Source organism: Orycteropus afer, unplaced genomic scaffold (genome assembly GCF_000298275.1).
Source record: "Orycteropus afer afer isolate SDZICR_OR568_19922 unplaced genomic scaffold, OryAfe1.0 scaffold00027, whole genome shotgun sequence".
Classification (NCBI taxonomy): Eukaryota; Metazoa; Chordata; class Mammalia; order Tubulidentata; family Orycteropodidae; genus Orycteropus; species Orycteropus afer.
This window is the reverse complement of record NW_006921614.1, coordinates 4,153,855-4,174,152: the sequence shown is the minus strand read 5'-3', so window position 1 is coordinate 4,174,152 and position 20,298 is coordinate 4,153,855. Positions and strand designations below refer to the sequence as shown.

The 20,298-nt window shown below is 46.3% G+C and overlaps 1 protein-coding gene across 1 annotated transcript in view; it reads left to right on the top strand.

The window, feature by feature from the left end:
* Positions 1-20,298, top strand: part of RREB1 (ras responsive element binding protein 1) — a 91,329-nt gene that overhangs the window by 65,087 nt on the left and 5,944 nt on the right. The window contains exons 6-8 of the mRNA XM_042780219.1: positions 3,868-4,057; positions 5,771-8,702; positions 16,995-17,159. Of these exons, the coding sequence (XP_042636153.1) occupies positions 3,868-4,057; positions 5,771-8,702; positions 16,995-17,159 (3,287 nt within the window). The remainder of the gene's footprint in view (positions 1-3,867; positions 4,058-5,770; positions 8,703-16,994; positions 17,160-20,298) is intronic.

The window sequence follows — 20,298 nt, the reverse complement described above, 5'->3', positions numbered from 1 at the left end:
GACCTATGGTCAGCTGATCTTTGACAAAGGCCCAAAATCATTAAATGGGGAAGAGAATGTTTAATAAATGGTGCTGGCAAAACTGGAGATCCATTTGCAGAAAAATCAAACAAGACCTGTACCTCACACCATACACAAAAACGAACTCCAGATGGATCAAAGACTTAAATGTGAAACCCAAAACTGGAGAGTTCCTCCAGGTAAAACTAGGGGCAAATTTAGGGTCCCCAATATACGGCATAAATAGACTATCAAGTATAACTCAAAATGCACAAACAGCAGAAGAGAAATCAGATGATTGGGACCTTCTAAAAATTAAATTTTTGTGTGCTTCCAGAGACTTCTTCAAAAGAGTCAAAAGAGAACCTACAGATTGGGAAAAAATATTTGGTAATGACATATCTGACAAGGACTTATCTCTAGAATTTGTAGAACACTCCAACACCTCAATAACAAAAAGACAAACAATCCATTAAAAAATGAGCAGAAGACATGAATAGACAGTTCACCAAGGAGGATATTCAAGCGGCCAACAAACATATGAAGAAATGCTCACAATCACTGGCTATTAGAGAGATGCAAATCAAAACAATGAGATACCATCTTGCTCCAGCACTAGTAGCAAAGTTTAATGACACAGAAAATAACAAATGCTGGTGAGGATGTGGAGAAATTGGGACTCTCATACACTGCTGGTGGGACTGTGAAATGGTACGACCATTATGGAAAGCAGTATGGCTGTTCCTTCAAAAGTTAGAACTAGAAATACCATTTGACCTAGCTATTCCTTACTAGGTATATACCCTAAAGAAGTGAGAGGCATGACAAGAACAGACATATGCACATCCATGTTCATCGCAGAACTATTTACAACAGCCAAAAGATGGAAACAACCGAGGTGTACATCAACTGAGGAATGGATAACCAAACTATGGTACATACACACAATGGAATACTATGCAACCCTAAAGAATAACGTAGAATCTGCAAAACACTGCATAATGTGGATGAACTTGGAGGACATTATGCTGAGTGAAATAAGTCAATCACGAAAGGACAAATATTGTATTAGTCTGTTATTGTAAAAGTCAAGGAAACATTTATCTATGGAAGGTCATTTTCTTTGTTGGTTACCAGGGGTGGGAGGGGAGGGGAGGGAATACTGTTAGATAGATAGAGATAAGTTTTGATTTGGGTGAAGAAAAGGGCAATGTACCAAATGTGAGTGACCAATATAGTGGCATTGAGGAAGAGAAAGACATAGAGAGGTATGTGGGAAGTACAGACAACAAAGATGAACCCTTTTGCGCATATAGTATGGTGTGGTCAGTGAAGGCAAACACGGGTATATGGGTGGATAGATGGGTGGACAGGCTAAAATATTAGATATGTATATGAAGTGGAGAGTGCACCCAAGAACATGTATAGGGTGGCAGACAGTGGTCCAATGACTTTATGTGTATGATCTGAATTCCCAGGTGTATAATGGGGCTGACAAGGGGCAAGGTTGTAGTCACTGCTTGGTCACAGCCAGCTACCCAGAGGGATCGAGTAGTTGAACCTGTGGGCTTGGGACCATAGTCACAGGGGACATCAAGCTCAATTGGCATAGCGTACTACACAAAACATTGTTCTACCTCCTACTGTGGCGAGTAATGACTGGGATCTTAAAAGCTTGCAAGCTGCCATCTAGATGCAACGATGGGTCTCTCCTCGTCCAGAGCCAAAAAGAATGAAGAAAATCAAAAATTCCTGGAAACAATTAGTCCTAGCGACTGGTACACCATCCGATCTGCAGCCTATACGACTATGAGACCAGAATAAATAGATGGTGCTCGGCTACTACCGTTCACCACTTGGAAGAGGATCTTTGTAGGAGATCCTGGATAGACAGGGAGAACAGTGTGGAACAAAACTCAAAATCATTTTGAAAAAAAAAAAAAGAAAAAGCAGGGAACAGGTTTGTTGGCCCGATGGAGCCTGGTGGAACCACTGAGACTATGGCCCTTAGCTGCCCTTCAGGTCTGGAATTGAACGCACACCTGTGGCTTCCAGCCAAACAATAGACAGGCATATCAGTTGAGCATTTACCTGAGGTAGATTTACTCCTTGGAAAGAACAAGCAGGAGAGAAATAAGGACTGCTCAGGCACAGGGAGACACTTTAGGGGTAGGAGTGCATGGAGGGATGGACACAGGGAAGAGGTAACTATCGGGAGGAAGTGGGAGAGGAGATTTTGCATTGTGCTAAATTGTGGTCAATGTCATGAGACAAAGTGTATGTGAACTGCTGTATGGAAAGTGTATTTGCTCTGTAAATTTTCACCCAAATCACAATTAAAAAAAAAAAAAAGATTTACAACTTAGAAACCCAGTGGAGATTGCTGTGAGTTGGAATTGACTCTATGGCAGTGAGTTTGGTTTTGATTTGGTAGAGGGTTCCATGAGGGTCAGGTTTGTCTGTATATATAAAGACTGGGAATGATGTTCAGCCAGCACACAGCAAGCTCTCAGTAACTGGTTCATGAGTCCAGATAGATCCAATAGAACTTTGTGCAATGACAAGAATGTTCTATATCTGCTCTGCCTGGCACGCTGATGAGGCCTTGAAATCAGGCTAGTATAACTGAGGGATTTTAATTCATTTAAACAGCTATATGTGGCTAGTGGCTATTCAGTGCAAGTCTAGGGGTATCATAATTATGTAGTTTTTAATATGGTTCTCAGTCTCTGGGTGGTACAAATGGTTAATGTGAGTGGCTAACAGAAAAGTTAGTAGTTTGAGTCTACCCAGAGGTGCCTCGAAAGAAAGTCCTGGCCATTTACGTCTTAAAAATCAGCCATTAAAAACCCTCTGGAGCACGGTTTTACTCTGACACACGTGGGATCACCATGAATCAAAAGGGACTCAACAGCAACTGGTTTAATGCAGCTCTCAGTAAAGACCAAGAAGACAGCCTTGGTATGATGAGTGACAAAGCATTACAAATGGTTTGTGTCACAGACAACATTTCAGATGTAGAGGGTAATACCTAAAACAAAGTATATTGACCTTTAAATGGTCTGCCATTTTTGAGAGTCTTTCAAGGAGTGGGTATGGCTTCCTGGTAAGTATGTGTAGGACTGTGGCCATGGAAGTCAATCAGACCTGTTCTTACTTGTCTTTGCTTCTTACTGGCTATGTGACCTTGGTCACCTTGCTTAACAGTTTTGAGTCCCAGTGTTTTCTTCTGTAAAATGGAAGTAATGCTACTCCCTGGCTGCCTGTCAGGACTGGAGTGTGGATTGCACCTGCAGAGTGCCTTATGGCTAGTCTGTGCTTGATAAATTGGAGTGCCTGTGACTTTTCAGGTAAAGATGGAATGTCAGAATTAGATATATAAGCACTGTCACTCGCTACTAATTCGGTTGGAAAATTACTGTTTTATCTCCATCTGATACTAGAGATGCTGACCTGATTGTTACGTTGGTAAATGGGTGTTTTTTTGTTTGTTTTTGACTTTCAAACATTTAAAATAATTAGGCTCCATGGAGCTAAAGGTGCAAGAAAACTATGAGATGATCACTTTATGTTTTGTAACTCAGGCAAGAACAAAGTGACCTGCGATAGTGGTCTTAGGTTCTCACCCCTTCATGTTGTATGCACATGTTTGCCATTCAGGCCCTAGTTACACGTTGTGCTTTCTGCAGAGATTCTATACTCAGAAATTGGTATGATAAGATTTTATTAAAGAGGAGGGAGGTGAGTTTTTTGGTACCAACCATGAGTAGCCTGATTTCTTGAAATAAATGACAAAAAAAAACAGTAAAGCTCATTTATACTTAGAAGCTCTGACTTCATTGTTGCCTTCTGTCTTTCCTCTCCTAGATGTGACATTTGCTGTGTCACCTTTCGAACACATCGAGGATTGCTACGCCACAACGCACTTGTCCACAAACAGCTTCCGAGAGATGCGATGGGGAGGCCATTCATACAGAACAACCCTTTAATTCCTGCTGGCTTCCATGACTTGGGATTCACTGACTTCTCCTGTAGAAAGTTCCCCCGAATTTCTCAGGTATTTCTGAGCCCTCAACTAGCTCCCCAGTCCATGTCCTGGCATTGAGCTTCCTCTCTTTGAGGGCTTCCTTTCCTTGATATGTCTGTTCACTTTTGTGTTTTCTCTTACAATTCAGCTTCATCCTTCTAGCTTTCATTTGGTCATTGGGTAGAGAGGGGTGAGTGGTCTTTTATTTTGTGTTGAATCTCATGTCATTGTGGATGTGAGGTTGGCTCACCATTGCCTTTTGCGTGTCCTTGGGGATTTTCAGTTTAAAGTTGTACATTTTTTACTATCATCACTCCATCCTTATGTTAGCTTGAATTTGTCATTTTTAATCTCATCCTTAATATCTTCATTTAAAAAAAAAAACTTTGCTGTCGAGTCCATTCCAACTCATGACAGCCCTGTGTGTTACAGAGTAGAGCTGTACCATGGGGTTCTCTTGTTTGTCATTTTTAGGGACGCAGTTTGCCAGGACCTTCTTCCACAGTGCTGCTATGTGGTTTCAAACCACTAACCCCTTTCAGATCGTAGCTGAGTACACACCACTTGAACTATACAGGGACCTTAATATTTGCATTACAGCTAGATACAGCCAGCATCGTCATTTCTATTAAAAATGATTCAGGTCATCATTGACCCGAACAAGAAGAGAGCTGCATTTGTTCTTTACTTATAAAGCAACTACTAATGCTACTTTAAAGGCACTCTGGTTATACAATGCCTTCAGGTTAGCAGTTCAAACCTACCTAGCTGCTCTACAGAACGAATATGGGGCAATCTACTTCCATAAAGATTCACCACATTGAACACCCAGTGGAGGTTGCTATGAGTCGGAATCAGCTCGATGGCAGTGGGTTTGGAAAGCTACTTTGAGGCTATTTTTCCCCTATATTTCAAAAATTGAGATGTAAGATATCAGTAGTAAAGTTCTTCAGGTGCACATGTCTCAAGCTCAGTGGATTATTACATATGTGTACATCTGTGTGACTACCCGGATGATGATATAGAACATCCCAGTGCCTGGAAGGCTCCCTGGTGCCTCTTCTAGGCACTTCTCTCTCTACAACCACAGAGGTAGCTGTTTTTCAGATCTCTGTCACTATCACTTAGTTTTGCAAGGTACTTATTTTTAAAAAGAGAATACCTTACGGGATTATTACTGAACTGTGGTTCATTGCTTTCCTGATGAGAGCCCCTGGGGATTAATGTTTCACATCAAACAAATGTGACCTTTTTCTTTTAACATTTTGATTAAAATATGTATAACAAAACATTTGCCAATTCAGCATTTTTTAAGTGCCCAGTTTAGTAACACTGATTACTTTCACATGTTGTACATCCATCACCACCATCAATTTCTAAATTTTTTTACCACCCTTAACAGAAACTGGGTCTCCTAAGCAGTAACTCCCCACCCCACCCACCCCACAGATAAACTCTGGTTTCTATACACTTCCCTGTGGAAGATATTTCATATAAGAGGGATCACACAATATTTGTCCTTTGGTGGCTGATTTATTTCTCTCAGCATAAGCAAATGTGATATTTTAAATGCTTTGTGACTTTACTTACCCCACCTGGGGATTAGCAAGTAGGGGAGATCTACTCCTTATATGTAGTAGAAGGAGGTTAGATACCGGGATGGTGGTGAGATATTTTCTACACCTGAGTTTTGTGAAGTTTTGTGAAGTTTAATGCACTCCTTTATCCTGGGATCTGGTGCAGGCCTGGTGTGAAGCAAACCTGCGGCGGTGCATCAGCGAGCAGCACCGCTTTGTCTGCGAGACCTGCGACAAGGCATTCCCCATGCCCCTCTCACTCGCCCTGCATCGGCAGACCCACAGCACCGGGGACCCGGGGCAGGAGAAACCACAGACCAAGCCCCTGGGTGAGGACACACTCGACCAGAAGGTCTTCCTGGCCTTGCTGGGCCTGCAGCACACCAAAGACATGAAGCCCACCCTCGCCGAGGAGCCACCGCCAGACGACAACCAAGCCATCCAGCTTGAGACACTCAGGTGCCAGCTACCTCAGGAGCCCGCCTGCACCAGCCTGCTGAGTCTATCCCCCTTTGAGGCCACCTCCCTTGGAGGCCAGCTAGCTGTCCTCCCAGCTACCAAGGAGAGCATGAAGCATCTGTCTCTGCAGCCCTTCCAGAAGGGTTTCATCATCCAGCCGGACAGCAGTATTGTGGTCAAACCCATCTCCAGTGAGTCAGCCATCGAGCTGGCCGACATCCAACAGATCCTGAAGATGGCCTCCTCAGCGCCCCCCCAGATCAGTCTTCCACCCCTCTCCAAGGCCCCAGCCACCCCCATGCAGGCCATCTTCAAGCACATGCCCCCACTGAAGCCAAAGCCCCTGGTTACACCGCGCACAGTGGTGGCCACCTCTACACCTCCACCCCTTGTCAACGCCCAGCAGGCCTCCCCTGGCTGCATCAGCCCCAGCCTGCCCCCTCCGCCACTCAAGCTGCTTAAGGGCTCAGTGGAGGCCGCCTCCAATGTCCACCTGCTGCAATCCAAGTCTGGGGCCCAGCCCAACGCCTCCACCCAGCTCTTCCTGCAGCCTCGGGTAGAGCTGCCAGGCCAGCCTGAGATTAAGGCACAGCTGGAGCAGGACAGCATCATTGAGGCATTGTTGCCCCTGAACATGGAGGCCAAGATCAAGCAAGAGATCACAGAAGGCGACCTCAAGGCCCTCATGGCAGGGCCCGCCAGCAAGAAGGCACCCACCATGCGCAAGGTCCTATACCCCTGCCGCTTCTGTAACCAGGTGTTTGCCTTCTCAGGAGTGCTGCGCGCCCACGTGCGGTCGCACCTGGGCATCTCACCCTACCAGTGCAACATCTGTGACTACATTGCTGCCGACAAGGCTGCCCTCATCCGCCACCTACGCACACACAGTGGGGAGCGGCCCTACATCTGCAAGATTTGCCACTACCCCTTCACTGTTAAGGCCAATTGTGAGCGGCACCTACGCAAGAAGCACCTCAAGGCCACCCGCAAGGACATTGAGAAGAACATTGAATATGTGACCAGCAGTGCCGCGGAGATGGTCGACGCCTTCTGTGCCCCAGACACGGTGTGCCGGCTTTGTGGTGAGGACCTGAAGCACTACCGGGCGCTGCGCATACACATGCGAACGCACTGTGGCCGTGGCCTGGGTGGCTGCCAGAAGGGTCGCAAACCATTTGAGTGCAAGGAGTGCAATTCAGCCTTCGCAGCCAAGCGCAACTGCATCCACCACATCCTTAAGCAGCACCTGCACGTGCCAGAGCATGAGATCGAGAACTATGTCCTGGCCTCAGATGGCAGTGGGGGTCCTGCTGACGGGCCAGCTGCAGAAGCTGCCAGCATGGTGGAGGACAGCAGCTGTGGTGACTTTGCAGACCGCAAGCCCATTGCAGCCTTCTTGGAGCCCCAGAATGGCTTCCTACATGGGGGTCCTACCCCAGCCCCTCATGTCTCTGTCAAGCTGGAGCCTGCCAGTGGCTTTGCAGTGGACTTCAACGAGCCCCTTGACTTCTCCCAGAAGGGCCTGACCCTGGTCCACGTAAAACAGGAAAGCACTGCCTCCTTTCTGAGCCCCTCCTCCCTCACCCCCTACGACTGCTCCATGGAGCCCATTGATCTCTCCATCCCCAAGAACCCAAGGAAAGGAGACAGGGACACACCTGGTCCCAGCGAGGCCAGAAGGACCGAACAGGAGACCCAAGAAGGCGAGCAGCCCCCAGTCTGTCCACCCCCGTGCCCCACTCTGTCAGGGGCATTTGGGCCCAGTGAGGGCCTGGACAAGCCTGCAGCCCCAGGACTGGCCACCTCAACAGCAACCCCCCGGGAGCCCCACGCTCAGGCCCTGCAGGCTCCTGTGCAGCTCGCGGTCCCCATCTACTCTTCAGCCCTCATGAACAGCTCGCCCCTCCTGGCCAACCCCACCCTCCTCAGCAACTCGGCCCTCATCAGTGGGTCAGCCCTGCTGCGGCCACTGCGCCCCAAGCCACCCCTGCTCTTGCCAAAGCCCCCTGTGACTGATGAGCTGCCCCCACTGGCCTCCATCGCCCAGATCATCTCTTCTGTGTCCTCAGCCCCCACCCTGCTGAAGACCAAGGTGGCTGAGCCAGGGCCCACCAGCACCAGCAGTGGCCCCATGGTCCCCGACACTATGGGAGGTGCCATACCCAAAGCTACACCCACCCCTGCTGACACCATAACCCCGCAAGAATCTGAGAACCCACCCCCTGCAGCCACCAGCCCTGAGGCCATCTCTCCCACCGAGCAAGGGCTGGCTGGCACTGCCAAGAAGAGGGGCCGAAAGAAAGGGGTGAGGAACCGGTCCAAGGTCAACAGTGGTGGCGTGGACCTAGACTCGAGTGGGGAGTTCGCCAGTATTGAGAAGATGCTGGCCACCACTGACACCAACAAGTTCAGTCCGTTCCTGCAGAGTGCGGAGGATGACGGGCAGGAGGAGGTATCTGCAGCCCCGGCTGATCCCCATGGGCCCAGTGATGAGGAGCAGGCCAGCCCCCCAGAAGACAAGGGGCTAAGGTCCAGACGGAACTCCTACGCCAACTGCCTGCAGAAGATCAGCTGCCCCCACTGTCCCCGGGTTTTCCCGTGGGCCAGCTCCCTGCAGAGGCATATGCTCACGCACACCGGTAAGACACCACTTTCCAGCAGGGTGTTGCACTGTGCAGGGATGGGGAGACTTGGGGGCTTTTCCCACGGTCCATCCCTACTCTCTCTCTTCCCTGCCTCAGAAGCAGAGGGCTTGCCTGGTGATGCTGTGATTATTCCCTGTGTACTCTTAGTAACTAGGATGATCTTTTAACCAGGTCCTTTACTGGAATGCCCTTTTTGGTTACCAGAATGACCTCTTGTCCTGGGTCTGAGCCCTCCAAGGACAGCTGTTGTTGAATTGAGGCGTTCACTGTGCAGATGTGTTAGTGAAAGTGAGCATAGACCAGGCGGAATCCCTCGCTTCCGTCAGCCCCTTGCCCTCTCCTGAGAAGGGGGTGATAGTCTCTCTCAGGTCACAGCTAAGAGAAGGAGACTTTATATTAAGGCATGGAAACATAGTGAACATGGGACTTAGACAAGCAAAATTTCATCCTGGCGTCCTGAGGGCAGCTCTTCTTCTTTGAACATTGTGTGACGTTATTTGGCAGCTGTGTATTTTTAAAGGGGATATGCACGTGGTGATTCTGGCAACTCATGTCCTGCTCATTAGGGCAGTCGCATCTTGTCAAAGATTGTCAGCTGTTCCAAAGAAACATCCAAATATAAATAATATTCTAAGTAGCAGGCTTAAATTGCCAGAAAGATATCCCATGAGTTTTATGTTAGTTTATATGTTGATTTTTACAGAGAAGTTTAAGATAAGAAATATGCTTTATGTAAGTCTATACCAAATACTTCTAATATTCAAATGATCATACAGCTGTCGTCTTAATTACAGTTCACTTAATAATCATGCAAGATTTTTAACATTGAAGTAAGGATAAGCATGAAATCTTTACCTTTTTAGAGTTTACAACCCAAATATTAACAGATAGAACCAAAAACAGCCAAGAGTTACATGGTACAGGATTGCCAGATAAAATACAGACTGCCCAGTTAAATTTGAATTTTGGATAAATAACAGATGATTTTTAGTATAAGTATTTTCCACACAACATTTGGGATCATAAAAAACCAAAAGCCAAACCCCTTGTCATTGAGTTAATCCTAGCTCATGGCAACCTCATGTGATAACAGAGTAGATCTCCTCCCTAGGGTTTTCCTGGCTGCAGGGTGCAGAAGCAGGTCACTGGGCCTTTCTTCCATGATCTGGGATACATATACACCTATACTAGAAAATTACCCATGATTTATCTGAAGTTCAAATTTGAATGGACAGCCTCTATGTTTGCTTACTGTGTCTAGCAACCCCAAGGTTTAGACAGTCTGGTGAGGGGAAAGCAGGGGCGGGGGAATGAGCTGGGCTGTATACCAGGTGGAAACACTGGATCTAGAGTTAATCACCCCTTGAGGCTCTGAAGTAGCTCAGGGAAGGCTGTCTCCTCTAGGCCAAGTAGAACAGCATGAGGAAGGTCACGGGGCTGTCCTTGGGGAGCAGGAACATGTCTAGAGGAGACTTGCGAAGGGAGAGTCCCTGTGAGTTGGGGATAGGAGGGCTGGTGGTCTCCTGAAACTGTACTGGCTGCAAGGATTGCCCTGTGGTTGCTAGCCTTCCCTGCTGGTGGGTGGGCCTTTGAAGGCAGGACTCAGTCAGCAGTGCCAGTCAGTGGAGGGATGCCTTAACCAGAATTTCTAGACTCATAAAGCATATGCTACAGTTGCAGGCCATCATTCCCTTTCCCTTTGAAATCATTTGTGCCTAAGAGAGTAAAATAGTGTTCATTAGAACTCTAATTAGTAGTTTCTATTAGGAGGAAGTGGTTCAGAAAGGAAGACAAGGTTTAAAGAGAAGGTACACCACACTGCAGTCTCTTCTCCCCTTTTAGGTGACATTTGTTTGTCCCAGCACAGCATCTGTGCAGAAGTATTTCTGTGACTGCTCTCAGAAGACAGGTAATCTGGATCTAACTATTAGTCTAGCTGTGGCCCTTCCTCACAGCTTTCCTCTCTCTCTCTGCTGAAGCCAGCCTCTCACTGTCCACCCTCCTTCAGCTCAGAGTCCTGGGCTGGGTAGGTACTGTGCACGGGTTCCTCCAAAGAGGGCGTTAATTCTTTGACGTTATCCTGACTGTGTCCCTAAGCTGAGGGAAGTGGCCAGTGTTTCCTTTCAAGAGCTGTGCCCAGGTCTTTGCAGATGGCTGTTGTAAGTTCGTTCTCATGAGTCCAGCAGTTGAGATTGCCTGGCATTTTTCATCATTAAAACCTGGCAGTGTTGGAGACGGAGGATGGAGGAAGGAGGGAGGTTTCTTCAGAAAGGTAGTGATGCTGTGGGGTGGGTAGATGAAAATACGGAGATACTCTGCTGTGTCTTCCTTCATAGTCACTGATAACCTAAGAGATGTGTACATTTGAGTTTAGCTCATGTCATTCCATCATATGTATTCTTGTAATGAGGACTGTGGGCCTTGACTTGGATGAGAAGAGCATTCATGGTTGGTAGAGAAGCCTTTCAGAGCTAATCTATGAGGATGGTGTTATCCTCATCTTACCAGGAGGAAATTGAGGCTTGGGGAGGCTAACCCACTTAGCCATGATCATGTGAGGAATAAGAGGTAGAGCTAGAATTCAAAGCCAGGCCTGAGCTCCTGGCAGCTTCACCCACGGTCAGGGTGCATGTGGCCTGTGGATCCTCTGTCAAGGTATATAGGGAATGCTTTCATCTTTCTGGCTGTGTTCTGACATGTCCTGCATGCAACAGACTTGAAAGTAGGGTAAGATAAGGTTAAAACAGATCTAAAGCAGAATATTAGTTAGATGCCTAATAATTATTAATCACATGCATAGAAACCATATAAAGGTTTGCACCCACTAGGCTGTGCTCACTTCCTTTGTGCATTTGGATGTCACTGCTTTTACTTCCAAAAAAAACCTCATTATCATCTGTGTTAAATCATGTTAGAAAGCAATTATTCCATGGATGGTGCAGGTGGTCAGTGCACTCAGCTGCTAATCAAAAGGTTGGTAGTTCGAGTCCACCCAGTAGCACCTATGAAGACAGGCATGGCATTCTGCTTCCGAAAAATAAGCCACTCAAAGCCCTATGGAGCACAGTTCTGCTCTGACACACATGGGGTCACCATGAGTCAGGGTCATCTCATCACCCACTGGTCTAATGCACTTGACAATGTTTGGTTTTATGTCGAAACATTTACATTCATTGAGCGTCAGGGTTGGAAGGAACCTAGGAAATCATCTAATGCAGTCTGCCTTGTGTAGACCTAACATTTTCCTGGTGGAACGTTTTATGGTTGGAGCATCTCAGAGCTGAGTATTCCTGCCCCCTAATTCTCTGAGAGATGCTGCTTCTAGAAGCTTTTAAAGAAGACTTAAGGCTTGAGTTTAAACCAAACCTGTTACCGTCAAGCTGATTCCAATTCATGGTGACCCCATGTGTTACAGAATAGAACTGCTCCCTGGGTTTTCTTGGCTGTAATCTTTATAGAAGCAAATCTCCGGGCCTTTTGTTACTGAGGTGACACTGAGTGAGTTTGAACTGCCAACTCTTAGGTTAATAGTTGGACGCAAACTGTGTGCACCACCCAGGGACCGTGGACATATATTTAAGACAGAAATTAAACATTCACTTTGAAATAGCCTTGTCAACAAAGGTGTCATACAAGGAAAAGGTGGTGTTTTTTAATTGTAGTATTAAAATCTAGTTGGGTTCTCCAGTTTAATTGTAGTATTAAAATCTAGTTGGGTTCTGGCCAGAAGCTTTGAGCCGTCTCCAGTTTCAGACTGCATTGAAGGTAAAAGTCTCTATTTTGAAAGTCAGCCTTCTCCTGACCTCTCCACCAATGCTTGGAATCATTGTGGTGTCTCACAAGCATGCTCTCTACCACACCCACCCTCAGAACAGGCAGCAATAGGTAGAGCAGATGAAAGTGTCTAACTAGGGATTCACCTGCTTGCTCAGTGCATGGAGCACACTCTCTCCAAGGTTCCAGGAATAGTGTTTGAATGAGGAAGCTGGCGATCTATTGTCATTCTTTGTATCCCCGGCTGCTCTCTGCTCACACAGCTAAATTTCCTCCTTCTACTCCTTGCCTGTGCCACCTCATTCACTTCCTGTTGACCAGGAACAGTTCCTGGTTCCTTACCTCTTTGCCTGAACAGTGTCAACACTTCAGGAGAGAGAGAGAGAGCCATGCACTGTCCTTTCTGGCTCCTCCCAAGCACGTATGTAGGGCACAGGTGGAGGAGAGAGTGCCAGAACTCAGAGCCAGTGCCTCTCACCCTCTGCTCTTTGCTTCCATCTTCCCCTTCCTCCTCACAAGATGAAAAGTTTGGGACTGTGATGACTAAGAACCTGCCAGTTACCACATTCTGGGATCCCGTTGCCCCCTCACATTTCTCACGGTTTAATTCCCTTCTCTTTGCCAATTTGGAGCTCTCTCCACCCACCAGTCATCAGAGGGAAAATCAATAAGGTTTCCAAACCTCAGTGTGGAAAGCACTTCTGATACCAGTTGTAATTTGGCCACCGTCACCCAGCCCCACATACACCTCTGCCAAGCACGGAAAGACCTGCCCATGAGAGTGAGAACAGTGAGAGGTGTGAGGGTCGGAAGCCACCTCATGTCATTTTTAAAAGGCAATTGCAAGATTTTCCTCCATAATTGTGACCCACTTCTGTAACCCTGAGTCTCCTTGAAAAAAAAGCAAAATGTTAAATACGTGGTCAGTTCTGGTGTTTGGATCTTCTGATGGTCAGTCTGATGGCAAGATCATTGTTTCATCATGATACTTATGTGCATATACATTCTTCTGAGCCTTTTTATTTTGGTAGTAAAGAACAGAATTGACCATTTTAACCATTTTTGAATGTACAATTCAGTGACATTAAGTACATTGACAGTGTTGTGCAACTCTCACCGGTATCTATTTCCAGATTTTGTTCATCACCCCAAACAGAAACTCAGTAGCCCTTAAGCAGCAACTCCCCATTCTTCTCTCCCTCCAGCTCTTGGTGATCTATAATATACTGTCTATATATTTGCCTATTCCAAGTATTTCATATAAGTGGGATCATGTTGCTTAGCCTGACGTCTTCAGGGTTCATCAAGCTTACTGTTCACTATTCTACTGTCTTTCATAACCTATTGTCTATCGGATTATATAGTTGAGTATAAAACTCTGTCTTCATTTCTTGGCTATTCTGTGAGAGTTAGAATTGGCTGACTGATGCCCACAGGGAATGAGTCATAGATTTTTGGAGCAAAGGTAACTCCCTGTGGTTACAGGTACTTTTTAACACCCCTGCCAAAGTAACTGTGCCAGTTACCAAGTTGGTAAAATTGTTTCTTTTTTTTCCTTTTGCAAATATATTTTTAAAATTATTTGTTTCTTTATATAAAGTTCACCCATCAACAAGTTGTTTTGTTTTTTGAGCCTGTAATATTATAAAATACCAAAAGGGCTAATATGTTCATATATCCTTGCAACCCAACGAGCATAATACTGTTTAAAAAATAAGTCCCTTATTTAATGATTGTATCTTAATTGTTGCTGTGGGAACCTCCAGAACCGATAACATTGCTTGGTTGGCATTGTTTTCTGAATTTAGCATTATTAATCTTCATCATAGATGCTCTGATGACACAATGGTTAAGTGCTCAGCTAATAACAAAAGGTGGGCACTTTGAACCAGCCCAGCAGTGCCACAGGAAGAAAGACCTGGAAATCGACTTCCATAAAGATTACAGCCTGTTTGTGATCTTAAATTAAATCCCGTGGGGCAGTTCTGCTCTGTTACAGGGAGTCACTGTGAGTCAAAATCGACACAGTGGCACCTAACAGTAATCTGCATCATGAGACATCAGTCTGTCCAAACCAACCATAAAATGAAGCATTTAGCAGTGTGAGAATTACAGAGTAAATCATGTAATAATGGGAAGCAGTTATTTTCTTAGAAATCAAGAATCCTGTCATAATAACTTCTGTATTGATCTCTTCTCGCTTCTCTCCTGACTCTCTCTCTCTCCAAAAAGTAACGAAACACCCACTGCCATCAAGATGATTCTGATTCATAGCAACTCTATAGTATGGACAGAGTAGAACTAACAGGGTTTTTAAGGCTGTGAAACCTTTGTGGAAGCAGACCACTTCATCTTTCTCCTGCAGAGTCAACCCACCAGCCTTTGGGTTAGGAGCTGAATGCCTTAGCCAGTGTGCCACCAGAGTTCCTCCTCTCCTGCTCAGTCTTCCATTATATGGAAAAGCCCTAATGTTGCCTTTTAATGGTAAAATGTCCAAAGGAAAAGCGATTTTTTTTTTTTTTTGCTTATTTAAAAAGGAGTGAAATGATCATTAAATATGGTGTACAGATTTCAGTAGAAAGGACTAATTGGGAAAATGCACAATAAAGGTTAAAATCTTTTACTGCTAATCATGGAAAAAGCATGATTAATTTTTAAATTCAAGCTATATTTTTTAATTAAAGAAATTTTAAAAGTATCTGTAACAGGAAGCCCCTACATGTTTCTTTCCTTTGTGGAGGGGTAGTTCTTGGGCACAGCAGAGCTTTAGGGTCTGGTCTCTGAGTCTCTGCTTTGTGACTTTTCCCGGTATCTGTATTCTTGAAAAGCCCCACTGGTGACTGGGGAGGAAACACCCCTTCTTTTATGACACTGATAGCAGAACTCAGCAGTGCCGTTGTCTCTCCGTGCTGTGTTGCACAACATTGATTGCACTCCCTGTGAACGATGCCCCCTGGAGTTAGGCAACACAGCTGTGCTAGGCCTGCCCCCCCAGGAAAAAAAAAAAAAAAACCCTTTGGCTAACCTTCAGGCAACAGGCCCTCTCTGCTCGCTGGCCAAGGGCTCTCTGGCTCCTGTGCCTGCTCTCCAGAGCTTGAGCAGACCTCAGTCCCTGGACTCCAAAGTAAGGCTGAAGTGTGTTGGAAGGGAGCTGTGCTGCAGGACTTGGCTACCAGCTCTGAATGATGCCTTTGATGAGGGCGATCCCAAGGTTACCAGACGGAAGTGCTGGGCTCCAGCTCCAGAAGCCTGTGTGTTAATATATAAAACCTGCCCCCTGCAAAACTGAGGAGGAGGACCTTAGAATCTAGTGATTGGGGGTGGGTGGGGGAGAAGAATCAGGGGACAGTAAACAATTAACCATCATCTTCTGTCTCCTGAAGCCCTCCCAGTCCCTTCCCTGCCCCTCTTCCCTTCCACTCCACACTGTGCCCCCTTTGCCCTTGCCATTTTTCCCCCTCACATCCATCCAGACAGGCACAGGCAAATTGAAGGGGAGCCTTGCTTGCATTTTGAAACATTTTGTTTACAGTACAAAAAGAATCCACATAAGAGGCGAGGAAACATAAACTGAGCCAGAGCACTGCGTGTGGGGGCGGGGGTAGGGGTGGTGAGGGAGGTTTCCTTTCTCCTGTGTTTACCACCATTTGTAGGGTATGGAGAACAGTAAGAGAAAAGTGATGGTCGGGGACAGGACTCCATGAGCAGGCTGTTTCCCAGTGGGAGTGCTTGTGATCTAGCATGGCTCTTGAGCTTCACTGGTCACTTATTTACTACCAAGCAGGAGCTTAATGCAAGGAAACAATGAACCTTTAAGTACAAGGAGATCTCCTCCCTCCAGGCTGGGTAGGATCACAGTGACCTTGGGCGGGGGTCACTGGTCAGCAAGTCAGACCCAGCAGCTCTGGGACATTTTGAAGCCCCAGTGGCTTCTAGTCAGTTCATAGGGTACCCAGAGCTGCCCAGCCTGGAGGAGCCTGCGCCCCATGCCCAGGACCCCCTAATGGGGGCGCTGCGTGAGTCTTCTACCTACCTTAGATTTCCCTAGATTCATACCTACCTTAGATTCATACTGTTGGCCATGCTTGAAATTGTTAATAAACGTCTTTTACTTTTGATGTAATATAGGTGTTTCTTAGCCAGGCTCTAAAATTCCTTCACTAATTTTCATTCTTTGTTATTGTAATTTACATTTTTAATTGTGGATGCCATTGTTTTACTTTAAACATATATGTTCTTGGATTCATCGTTAAATTTCTTTTAGTACTTTGAAGACAAAAACTCATTTTGTTCCGCTCAGGATAAGGGAAAATGATCATTTTTAAAAAGTTAATTGGTGGTCTCAGTATCTTTGCTTTTTTTAATGTATAATATTTATTTTCTTACAAGGGAAGGGGGGTGGAGGAGGGGGGGGAAAGAAATGTCAATAACCCCAGGGAAATAAATCAAAAGCAACTTTTACTTTTCGTTTTGTTAGAAAGCCAGATAAATATATATTTTTTTCCCGTTCAGGTCAGAAGCCCTTCCCTTGTCAAAAATGCGATGCCTTCTTTTCTACCAAATCTAACTGTGAACGCCACCAGTTGCGCAAACATGGAGTTACCAACTGTTCCCTGAGAAGAAACGGGCTTTTCCCCCAGTCCAAAGAGAGAGATGTTGGAGCTCATGATAGTACAGGTAGTGCCTCCAGGTTGTCAAGAGTGGAGAGAGAGAGAGAGACGAGGGCTATTCATGTGCGCTTGGCTAAGAGTTACAAAATTCTCTAACCTTCCAGGTTGTGGCGGGCTGGGTGTCCAACGTCTGTATCAGACTTAGAATGCAGGTCAGGACTGCCAAGACTTCACAGCAAGCTGACTCTAGCCAGGATCCCAGGGATTTGGAGCACAGCGCTAGTTCCCATCCCACCCCTTGTCTAAGCTATCAGGACCATCCTGCTGCTGTCCCGGCAGATGCCTTCGTGTGTAGTTGGGGCACTTCTGGGAGGTGGGGAGTCGGGGAAAGGCTTGGGGTTTTGGTTTTCGAATCCCAGCTTCTTCCCCATTGCGAAGAACAGGGATGGGCACCCACAGATCTCAGGGTATTGCCTTTCAGCATCTCGGAATCATGGTAGGTCCAGGACTGGCTTCCGCAGGCCTAGTGTTACTTATGGGGAAGGGTAGAGGGCTGTATTCTCTTCAATAACTGTCTCCCTCAGTATCAGACTGTTCGGGTATTTGAAAGAGCACGCTGCATGTCTTTTCTGGAGTCACATCTCTGCCTGGCCTGCACTGAGTATTACTTTGATATGCTGGTATGTGCTTCCTTCTTCCACCCCCTGCAGAGCAATTAACAGCTGCCCAGACTTCTGTCACCTTTTTTCTCCTTACAACTTCTGTACCTCCTCACGTCCTTCTCCCAGTACACTCCATCATCTCCAGCTGCTGGGGTTCTCCGTCCCCACCCAACCCCATAAAATAAAGCACAAGATAGCTGGCTGTAGGTTACACGTGTAGCCACACGACTCATTGGCTCTGGGTTAGTAACAGTACTAGCAGGCACTGGATTTGTTCGATTCACAAATCCAGAAAGGCTTTCTGTTTCCCCATTGCTTAGGAGCCTGGAGAGCCCCCTCAAAGCTGTGCTTTTCTAGGGTGCTGCTGTATCCTGTGGCTTGTTCTTTGGGCTGGGGTGAGGTAGGGTGGGGTGCTGTGTTGGTCTGGGAGGTGCCACCAGGTTGGGAGTCAATGTGTAGTAGAAGGTGTGAGGCATTAGTATGTGCCCTGTCTCACACTTGGAAGATGTAGCCCACATCCAGGCACCTTGTCTTTATCCTGGAGTAGGGGTCATCTGCATGGGTAGCGTTTCCAGGTCCCTGGTACGAGAGAGGAGCCTGGGTGCTGCAGTGGTTAAGCGCTTGCTGCTAACCTAAAGGTCAGCAGTTTGAACCCACCAGCCATTCCACAGGAGATGTGGCAGTCTGCTTCTGTAAGGATTTATAAAGCCTTGGAAACCTGTTGGGGGTAGTTCTAGTCGTCCTATAGGGTTTCTATGAATCAGAATCAATTTGATGGCAGAGAGTTTGGGTTTTTTGTTTTGTTTGTTTGGTTTTAGTGGGGTGTTTTTGTTTTTGTTTTTGTTTTTAGGAGAAGGAAGCATTGCTTTACCAGTGGGGAGCCACCTTCTTTGCCTTTTCCACACTCCTCCCAGCAAGCACTAGTAGAATAAATTCCCCGGTGCTATTGAGTTGACTGATCTTTCATTTAGATTTAGATCCTCTGTGGCTCTAATGGTGTAGTGCCTAAGGCATCTGACTGCTAACCAGAAGGCTGGCAGTTCAAACCCACCAGCCACTCCTTGGAAGGAAGATTGGACAATCTACTTCTGTAGAAATACTACCTTGGAAACCCAAGAAGGCGTTGCTATGAGTCAAATCGACTCAACGGCAGTGAGTTTGATTTTATTTTTTGTTTTGGTGGCTCTAAAGGGAGCCCTGGTGGTGCGATGGTTAAGTGTTTGGCTGTTAACCAAAAGGTCGGCAGTTTGAACCCACTAGACACTATGTGAGAGAAAGATGTGGCAGTCTGCTTCTATAAAGAATGCAGCCTTGGATGCCCTGCAGGGCACTTCTGCCCTGTCCTGTAGGGTCAGTATGAGTCAGAATCAACTCGACAGCAACAGGTGTGGGTTTTTGGGTTATGGCTCTGAAACTGAGGGCAGTAGTGGCTCAGTGGTAGATTCTCACCTTTCATGCAGAGACCTAGTTCAGGTCCTAGCCAGTGCACCTCATATGCAACCACCACTAGTCTTACCGGTAGAAGCTTGTGTGCTGCTGTGATGCTGATCAGGTTCCAGTGGAGCTTCCAGACTAAGACCAGACTAGGAAGAAAGGCCTGGTGATCTACTTCAAAAAAGTCACTTGTTAAAAGCCCAGTAGGACACAGTGGTTTGATCTGCAGCTGATCATGGGGATGGTGCAGGAGGTCGCCGTGAGTCAGGGGCTGACTTGGAGGCAGCTAACAAGAACAAAGGTGTAAAATTATAGAAATTGTAGGCTGATTTGCTCTCGTGTCCCTTCCCCCCAGCCTCCATTCCACATACTTTCCGGGCATTCTTGAGTAAAGTATGTGGTGGATATGGATAGAGATCCTGCCCTAGTTCCCTGGGAGCCAGGAATTGTTGGGATCATCTACTGTCCCGCCCACAGGAAACCCACAGTGAGCTTCCGAACACCATCTGGGGAGTAGACGATCGATTAGTCACTGTTCATGTTTAACAGTCCAGTACGTTATCTGTTGACCAGTAGCACTTTTCTCACAGCATGGTTTAGAAAGCAGTGAAGCAGTTTACCCAGAGCACTTCTGAAAGTGGGAAAGCCACCAGTCACCAAAGTTTTGGGAGAGAGCATGGCTTCCCATGTTTGGAGGAATCTTAAAGGGTGAGAGCCATGTGTTGGATGCATATTTTGCATTTAACATTCTGATCAGACAAGGCACACAAAAACTCCTGCCCATGTCTACCTGAGCAGCTCTGTAGAACCCAGCAGACACAAAGTTAAATCGGAACTTGAAGTCTTGGCTTCACCACAGGACCAGGTTCTACACTGTGAGTGTATTCAGCTCTGCAGTTACAAGTTGGTATTTCTCCGAATCCAGTGTTCCACCCTTCCCTGGAAGTCATATAGGTTTTCTTTAAGGGACAGAACTTCTGGAAAAGAAAATTCACTAAAAGTTGTAATGTGAAACTAGCCGAGAGAAAATATATGTTTGGTTCAACTGTGGTAACAATTTGTGGTAAGACAGGCCTGAGGTTTCAGAGGGAGAGAGGGGTCAGAGAGGCA